At 37.3% G+C, this 9,927-nt stretch overlaps 1 protein-coding gene across 1 annotated transcript in view; it reads right to left on the reverse strand.

The window, feature by feature from the left end:
* The window catches only part of LOC134665428 (T-box transcription factor TBX6-like), a 40,863-nt gene extending 38,774 nt beyond the window's left edge, over positions 1–2,089 (reverse strand). Inside the window, exon 1 of the mRNA XM_063522394.1 lies at positions 1,633–2,089. Within this exon, the coding sequence (XP_063378464.1) occupies positions 1,633–1,708 (76 nt within the window). The 5' untranslated portion in view covers positions 1,709–2,089. The remainder of the gene's footprint in view (positions 1–1,632) is intronic.
* Positions 2,090–9,927: the final 7,838 nt, after the last annotated feature.

The following is a 9,927-nucleotide window of genomic DNA, read 5'->3' on the forward strand; positions in this document are numbered from 1 at the left end:
ATATTCATATCACCTCACCTCACCTCACCAGAGTCACCTCACCACTTATCATAACGATATATAAAACAGATACAAATAACTAAACAATAAATATAGTGACTATCTTCAATCTTGTTGCGTGATATCCGCCATACGCGAGAATCACGCTTGTACCTCATTCGTTTTAGCCGTTTTAATGTGACACCTCTCAATAACGTACACGTTTTATAATTACTTGTTTTAATAAAAACAATAATCGTAGATCAAAATGACAAGTCGACATTTAGTTCCGCCCGTTACAACGGTTAGTATGGCGAACGGATGTAACCTATAATAAGTTTGTATTACATAATTACTAATTAAAATTTGATTTGTTCCTAATATATTTTATTTATTCAATATTTTTTGATTTGTGTTATATACTTATGTATTTAAATTAATTTATATTTTTATTATTATTTTATTTTAAACTTTATTGCACAATATAACAAATAAAGTACAAATGGCGGGCTTAATGCCTAAAGGCATTTCTACCAGTCAAAAATTGTATTTCGGTTTCTGTAGTTATTAGAAGTGCGTTGATGTCTTTTGTATGATGTTGATGGTGGACTTTGATTACAAAAATTGTTTTAAACAACTTTTAAATTTGACATCAAAAGTAGGTAATTATATGAAGAAATATAAAGGAAATAGGTAAATTAAGTATGTAAACAATAAAACACCAAGCAATGTCAAGGTACAATAAAAAACAGTGCACAGGTCTGTTTCAGCTTAATGTAGAAAAACATGTCTTTTGTTATTTAAAAAACCGGGCAAGTGCGAGTCGGACTCGCGCACGAAGGGTTCCGTACCATAATGCAAAAAAAAAACAAAAAAAGCAAAAAGAAAACGGTCACCCATCCAAGTACTGACCCCTCCCGACGTTGCTTAACTTTGGTCAAAAATCACGTTTGTTATATGGGAGCCCCATTTAAATCTTTATTTTATTCTGTTTTTAGTATTTGTTGTTATAGCGGCAACAGAAATACATCATCTGTGAAAATTTCAACTGTCTAGCTATCACGGTTCGTGAGATACAGCCTGGTGACAGACGGACGGACGGACGGACGGACAGCGAAGTCTTAGTAATAGGGTCCCGTTTTACCCTTTGGGTACGGAACCCTAAAAAATAACTTTAATTCCAATTAATTTACCAAGCTTCACTTGCACCATATCCCACTAACCCGGGGTTAACCGGTTAAACCATTAACCTAGTGTCAAATTGTACTGGTAACCATGGTAACTCCATGTTTAACCGGTTAACTGCGGGTTAGTGAATGTAGCAAATGGCGCTAAAGATAATAATCAGTAACAAATAAGTACCACCACTAAATACCTTCCAAAATTGGCGTTTTTTTAAACAGATCATTGAAGAAATTGTAGGTAGGTAGGTAATTAGTAATATACATATAATCAGAATAAGACAGACAGGATCTAAAGCAATAAGTGGCAACATGAAAAGAGGAGTCAGATAGAACGGGAACCTCCATGGTAGTGGACCTGTGTGGCTTAATAATTGGCTTACTTAATGCAGCGAAGCCTCCAAAAGCAGGATCTATAAAGTAATAACTAACTTTTCCTTTGTAAGATAGGTAAATAAACATTACAACTTACGCAAGCCGTTTAGCGACGCATGCAGCATTTGCTGCCTCAGCAAATACTCTCCGAGGTGTGCCTGATCCATCATCATCGCGAATATACACCACAGTCCAGTCACTTCACAATATCATAACTAAAATCCAGTCAAAAAGTTCCAAAACAGTCTTGTTGTTAAAAATACACGCGCGTTTGAGTGACGAAAGAGACGTCTCCACGAAACGGCAGCTGCGTTTAAACTGAATTGTTTTGTAAGCTCGGGCGGCGCGAGCGCATCGCCACGCCCCTTCGCTCTGATTGGCGGGCGGCTGACCAATGGTGGGAGAGGATAGAGCCTTCGTAGCATTGGAGCGCTTTCCCGGAGCTTTCCGGCCACCTTCGTTTGACAGGTGATCGTGATTGACATTAGCTTTGATTCGATGCGTAGGCGCTAGCTTTTGTTTTATTGAATTAAATCTCGTTATTATTGAAGGGATCTTTGTCGGAAGTTGTAGATGCAGTATTGAGTCGATTCATAAATATGTACGACGCACGTAGGTATCTACTAGAGATGCAACGGATAGTTGTTTGGCCGGATACCGGATAGTGACCTACTATCCGGCCGGATAGGCCGGATACCGTATAGTAACCGAATATCCGGTGCATCTCTAGTATCTACATTGACTTAAAATGTCGTTCTAATTCGAGTAGTTTGTCCTCCTCCCCTATAATAGTTTTCATTTCATCAGGTACCTAGCCTTTATTATTCTTCCACTGTGCTAAAATAATTTGATATTAGTAGGTACACCGATATATTTTTATAGTTACATATTGGTGATATTGGTCTACCTATTCGACTAATATATAAATATGTACCTAATACTTCTTCACATTTAATTACTACACCTACCTCCATTTGCCTTTAAATTAAAGTGAAATAAGAAAAAACCTGAGGGCAATGAATTTTATAGATCAGCCATTCTCAAAGTGTGTCCCGCGGAACCCTAGGGTTCCGCAAAGCCTCTGTTGTGGTTCCGCGAAAATATACTTGTTATTACAATAATAAGAAAAAACCAGGTGTTCTATAGGTGTATCTGGTCCACAGTGATGAACGAAAAACTTTAATTTGGGGTTCCGTCAAATATTTCGCTTGCCGAAAGGGTTCCGTGACCAAAAAAGTTTGAGAACCGCTGATATAGATATATACAATAGGTAAGTTAACCTACAGTTGATTGAATTTTCAAGAATCACACATTTTTGCAGTAGGTATCACCACCACCTATAAATTATATATTTAATTTAGCCTAATAACTACTCATTATTAAAGAATAGTTTTCGCCTTGTTTGATATGTACTTGTACACTAATAATTTTTCCTACAACTTATTCCTTGTCACTCTTTAAATCTGATTTTATGACATTTAAATTAACAAAATATGCTATTTTGTGGTAGTTACAAGCCCTTTCCACAATGGGCCCTACCAAGCACGATAGCATAACGTGGTACAAGGCACAATTAGTTATTCTACGTACCTAATATTCAGAACAAACTGTCGGAGCGATTCGGGATATGAATTAGAGATTAACTAGATACGAACAAAGATAATATATGTTCACTATTTCATATTTAGTGAATCTCTAATTCATTTCTCGAATCGCGGCACCAACCGCCATAAGGTACCTTTTGCAGTGGAACGTCACATATCTTTACTATTTCATATCTAGTGAGTGTCTAATTCATTTACCGAATCGAGTCGTGTGTTACTAATGTGCATATTGTCGCCTGCCTGGAAATAAGTAGTTGATTCACCCACCTGCAACACATGAAAAGCGAGCATTATTTCCTATTATCAGATGAGCAATGTGTGAACCATGTCATTAGCCAAAGCTGCATAATCGCGACACTTCCTGCGATAATGTGGAACAATAGATGTACCTAATGGGTTACTCTGACGATAAGGATTAGTCACGAGTGAGAGGTTATTGCGATTTGTCATTTCGTACGACACATTCTTAGGCACACTTGTACCATCCCGATAACCCAGGGTTAAGTGGTTTGTATACCCTTAACTTGTTGCTGGAAGAGCGGGGTCTCCTGTCACAAGTATTAATATACTTACTAGGAGGTCCCAACCCTTTCTCAATTTGTAACACAATGACTGTGACCAATAAACGATTTTTCATTTTCATTTTCATTTTCAAGTGGTTAAACCGTTAACTTAGTGTCAAATTGTACTGGTAACCATGGTAACTCCAGGTTTAACCTATGAAGCTTAGTAGAATGGTGCAAGTGAGCCTTAGGCACACCTGGAGTTACCGTGGTTACCAGTACAAAATTGTAGGTACTTCTATGTTCTAATTACGTCACTTAATTGTGAATGAGCGAGTGTCAGGGCCACCCCACATCTAGCGTCCCTCGAGCGTCGGCGTCTGGTCAGCGCTATGGAAAATGACGTCGCTGCGCAGTTGCGTCGACGTTGCGTCGAGCAGCGGGCATAGAGTTGATGTAGACGCCGACGCTCGAGGGACGCTTGATGTGAGGTGGCCCTCACTGAGAACAGCATTGTCTAGAGTTAGACCAAGTTAAGTTATTAGCAGCGATTTTGATAGATTACATTTTGTCACCGGGTTAACGGTTTAACAGGTTAACTCGGGCTAGTTAGTGAATGATGCAAATAGCCCCCATACTGTTGAGTCTCATGATATAAGGTTAAGTTATTTATTTCTCGGCCGCTCTCCCGGAGAGTCTCCCCCTGACGCTACATATCTTGGTTTACATACCGATTTTTTTAGGTAGTATAGCTATAGCTACCGCGAAGACACATTTTAAAAATGGATAACTACTAATTTTTTTTTTATTAGGTTGTGTTTTTATTCGTTCTATTTTAGGAATGCTGGTACCTGTGTAGTTTTTTTTGTAACTTTTATTCACGAGCTTCATTAAAAAAAACAAAACGGGTTGCACTCCGGGAGTGCCGACAGAAGTGAAAACTCAGTGACTAGTCCAAAATGTCTGCAGCACTATGTATAATTGATCCATCCTCCTTTCTATTGAAAAAATTAAGTTCCAAAATTGCTGGTCAGTGAACTTGTTTAAAATTCGAAATTCAAATTTGTACCTAGCGTTAATTGTTTAAAACTCGAATAGAAATTGTAAAGTTACCTTGCAAACCTCGCATCTAAATATATTTGGCCATGATATTTTGAGTTTTATTCACCAGTACTAGAGTTCACTTTTATTAGCGATTTCATCAAGATGTAGCTTTATATATTTGAGTAATATAAAGTTAGAATGTAATTGTGAGATCGTCGTATTTCAACCCGTACAAGATTAGAACCTTTTTCATGTAATGTCATTGAGTTTTTCTTTATTGATGTAAATGCCATCTAAATGAGTGGCCAACTAAACCTTACGGTCACGTGATCGCCTTAGGCTGTCTCGAGTTTATCATTTTTTCCCCACCTCAAAAAGTGCCCAGCGCCGCGCCGCTAAAGAAGTTTTCATTTCAAAAGTTGTAACAGGATTCAAGCATAATTTTATATTGAAACCCTGGCTTAAGTACTAGTACCTAGCCTTCTCATACGATACGACAGTTTGTAGGTATAAACACTCGCACTCTCCAATCTAATTCACATCTCTTGCAATCAATTGAAAATCAAAGATATTAATTATACAATACAGTAGTAGCATATCACATACCTATGAAATTAGGAAAATTGTAGCAGAGATATATATAACTCCGTATAAGATAAATAAAGCTAGTCTAAGAAAAAAACGTGCCTCGGACGGCCAAGGAAAAGTCGTTCTCGAATAGATGGCGCCATTACCTTTTTACTATTCTCGGCTAGATGGCATTAACGACACCGTTTGGTATTTAACAATTTTAACACATATCAGTGAAAGAACACGGGTCAGTAGGGAACAATAAAAATTAAGAATCATTTATCCGTAAACATATTTTGATTATTTTATACATTTTCAATTTTATTTTAAGTTTTAATCGTGTGTCGATAGATGGCAGTAAATGTACCGTGACTACAAAATTGACAATGACAGGACCCCTCTATACTATCTATTCTTTTTGATTGTAGTAAAAAATCTAACTACAAAGAGGATTAATAGAGAATGACGTTAGTCAGAGGTGATAACGAACTAGTCATTAGTCAGCTACCAGAAGTGAAAGGTTAATCCAATATTATACCTACTACTCGGAGACTTATCATTAGGGATGATTATCTAATTTTGTTGTTATCCGAATAGATATTACCATTGTGGAGGAGGATGAGGTAATTTACGTAAGGTACTCTAGGTAAGCTTATTATATTTAGGGCCACAGGCATCATCCCGCGCTAACCCGGAGTTAACCGGTTAAACCTGGAGTTACCATGGTTACCAGTACAAGCACAGAATAAATAATAGTACTAGGTACAAAAGACTCACTCTCTAACAAAACGAGTCTGTTACGATCAGCACAGATATTGCCGCTAGGTGGCGACAGCGCCACGCGCGGCTTATGGCTTTCCCCAAAATTGGGGCGGAACGAATGTACTTTTAGCTACCTGTAGCAAAGCGACGAAATCACGGAGTGAGCCACGCCTGGTACATACAAGTTGACATTGGGTTAACGGTTAAGAAATGGTGGAAGTGGCGCTTAGAGTTTCCACCTGTGAACTACACTAAAGGCGTATTCTGATTTTAATAACATTCGATCTGGACTCGTTATGGATGTGATCTATCATCATATCAATGTCTTTGGAATCTTAAATTTAAATAGTGGTTTAAAATAACACTTGTAGTGTTATTTTAAAAGTCAATCTTCTATGAAATTATGACCTATAAATAACACTTGCACTAGTTGCAATGCGTGTGCTATCAAAATCGTTGCAAACTTGCTCTAACTCTATAAAGCTGCCTGCTATTAGCAAGTGCGAACCTAATAATATATGTTCTGTGCCAGCGACCTCGTTACACGCCTGATGGTTATACAGGGTGATTTCGGGGTCGTGGAGCAAGAGAGCCAGACATCATACAGAATCCAAAGATGAGCCTAATGATGTTGTTAATTATTGTTTATCACCAATAATGATGATTATTTTCCAGATGACAAGTAGGAAAAAATATTTTTTCATACAATTTTGGTGACCCTACTCAATGTGACGTCTTGTCGCTTTCCATACAGCGTATGTCAAAAGTCATAGGGTGGCCATAATTACTTAGTATGTATAACATTAATTTTACTTGAAAAATAAGAATAATTAAAGTAATTATCTTTTAATCAAATACTACCATATGATAATGTGGATCATTTACAGAGTCAGAAAAAGTGGTTCTGGATCACGACCCAGAAATCACCCTGTATCAGTCACCCTGTGGCAGTCTAGAATCTAGACTCTAGATGGATTACATGCTTAATGTCTAGGTGCTAAGACTGTTAAGCAGACCAAATCAACCAAATTATCTTTGATTAGACTCCTGGCGCCATAATTAGACTCACTAGACGGTAGCTTTATTAATTTCTTGATGATAATCACTGTAATCAGGTTGTAGTTCTTACTTCTTAGCCTAACGAGAATATTGCACACAGACTGTATTACAATCATTAAGTATCTAATCAATCCAATATTGCACTTCAAAGACAACGCGATCGTTTGATGTCGAAACAAGTAGTAGGTCATTATACTCGTTACTTACCTACTGTTCTATTCTGGCCCAGTGCGTGAACTTTAACCCAACATACCGGGTGTGGCCTGTAACACGAGCAAATAATTGAAACATAGATTGTACTCCTCAAACGGTGACACTTTTGTTCAACAACTTTTAAAAATTATGAAGTATTTAGAGTCCCTATTTTTCATACAAAATAAATATTATCTTCAATGGACGCCATCGCCACGCTATATTATATTGATTGACGTTGCTTGTCACGCCTTAAACATAACAAAATTCGCAATAAATTGCGTCTTGGAATAAACTTTAAAGTGTATTAAAAATCAAAAAACCACAAGTTATTTTTAAAAGTCGCTGAACAAATGGACTAAACTTGGTCTGGACTCCATGAGGTTACAGGCTCACTGTCCTACTACTTTTAATGTGTAAGAGCGAGTTCTATTCAATGTCGAAAACGACCCAATGGGCATATATATGGACTGAGAATGATCTTAAGTTCTCGGGTAGAATTAGACGTACCTAATAGAAAATGACGATGTCTAATTGTTATTTGATTTAGTTGGAGACTGACACGCAAAATCAGCAATCGTCGTTTTAGTTTTGAATTTGATAGAGCAGTTAATACCCCTAACACACAGAGTTAGACTAACGCCAAGCGCGCACCACGATTTTAATTTTTGCGACACGATTTTAGAATCGCGCTGTAATTTATCGCAGAAAATTCACTGCGCGCACTGCGATGAAAAGTCGACGATTTGTTCATTCTCGAGATGGATTTCGTACCAGTCGCTTGTCGTGAAACAATATGCAATCGCTGTATGACTTTGAGTATTTATACCACAAAGGTGATCTCCTTCTATTTCTATAATTAAACGGTCAACATCTAGCGCTTCATCTTGTGACTCCATTGGAGAAGCAGGTCCCGATAAGTTGACGCTTGGAGAGCGGAATGCCGACTGAGGTCCAGGGTGCGATTTTATTATCGCAGTGCGCGCGGGGCCATACAACTCCGTATGCTGCAATTCACTTTGCGACAATCGCGTCGCGAGTAGTCGCGGAAAAATGTGACAAATCACAATTTTAAAATCGCTGCGATTTTTTTGTCGCATATGCGCGCACTTCCATATAAACACAGATGTTACATTTCTGCGACTAAATTATCGCGCGACAAAAAGTCGTGGTGCACGCTTGGCCTAAGTCTGTAGCGATTTAAAAGCCCAGCCTGTGCTGCCAAAATCGTTGCTATTATCATCAACGCAATAGGTATCTACCTACATTCCAGACAGTAGGTAAGTATGTACTAAAGCGTCTTCTGTCCACGTAGTCTGCTCATTGTTCGTTAAGTAAGTCATTGATACCGTACTTAGTAATCACTTATCGCTGATATACCTAGACAATAATGAGCTCATTAGCGTTTTTGAAATTGCTTTGCATAACTTTGTGTGGCGCCAATATTTGTTTAAACGAATTGTATTTGACATAAGCAGAGACATAGGTAAGTAACCACTGCCCATTGAAAATCCTATAGTCAGAGATTCCTAGGATATCCCGTGTTCATGCCAAAAAATAAAATAAAACTCATTCGAGGGCCACGCTCACACCTACCGTCATATATTTTGTATTTACTTATTTATTATTTAAAGTTCAAATTTTATTGTTAAGTTAAAAAAAGTTTATAAATATACGGAAAAATCACTTCATTACAATATAACTATGACACCAACTCCATAATGAGACCCTACACGGCCTACACCCTGTATAATGTAACTATAGACTGTGTCCCTAGTGAAAAAAGGTATAAGTCTCGGGCAGCGCAGTTGTAAATGGGTATACTCGTAAGTTCCAAGTAACACCTGTGCCCTTTTACTCCTAAGCTGCGTGAGACTTGTAGGGTACAAGTCTCACGCAGCTTAGGAGTTTCACTAGGGCCACAGAGATGGTCAAGCAAGTCTTGTCAGTAGAAAAAGGCGCGAAATTCAAATTTTCTATGAGACGATATCCCTTCACGCCTACATTTTTCAAATTTTCGCCTTTTTCTACAGTTCGTTTTTTTTAGCATTAGAAATTAGGTAAACAATCTTGATGTGTCTTTTAATTGAAAAACATATTTTAAAAATAAGTTACGGCAAATGTGTAACAATTATGAATCTAATACGATCATTTATATTCTTCTGCTTTCATAAGTAACAGTTTTTGAATTTTAGAAAGCGTTTTTCAATTAATTCTTGCAAGTTCTTTCTAATGCTAAAAAAAACGAACTATACTCTGCTTGACCAACTTTATATTATGCTACAGTATAGCGACCAATAGCGCCACCTATAGAGTTAATCGAAACTCATGAGTATAGTGCTGCCTCTAGCGGGTTAATATTGCAGGATTATGATGCACAAGCACCCACAATACTATGTTTGTTTTTTAAATGTCAGCTAGATGGCTCTGAAGTAAAATATTCAATAATTATTGCCAAAAGTAAAAATATGTATACAATTTAATAAATTACAAGACAAGAGTTATTTGTGATATAAAAAAATGTATATACCAAATCACTTATATTATAACATTTTACAAAATAGATTGTGCATTGATTTAATAAAAATAAACAAAACAAGCAATAACTGATAACTGGCAACATTGTACAAACGTCAAAATAAAATTTTCTCTCCGGTT

This window comes from Cydia fagiglandana, chromosome 6 (assembly GCF_963556715.1).
Source record: "Cydia fagiglandana chromosome 6, ilCydFagi1.1, whole genome shotgun sequence".
In the NCBI taxonomy this organism is placed as follows: Eukaryota; Metazoa; Arthropoda; class Insecta; order Lepidoptera; family Tortricidae; genus Cydia; species Cydia fagiglandana.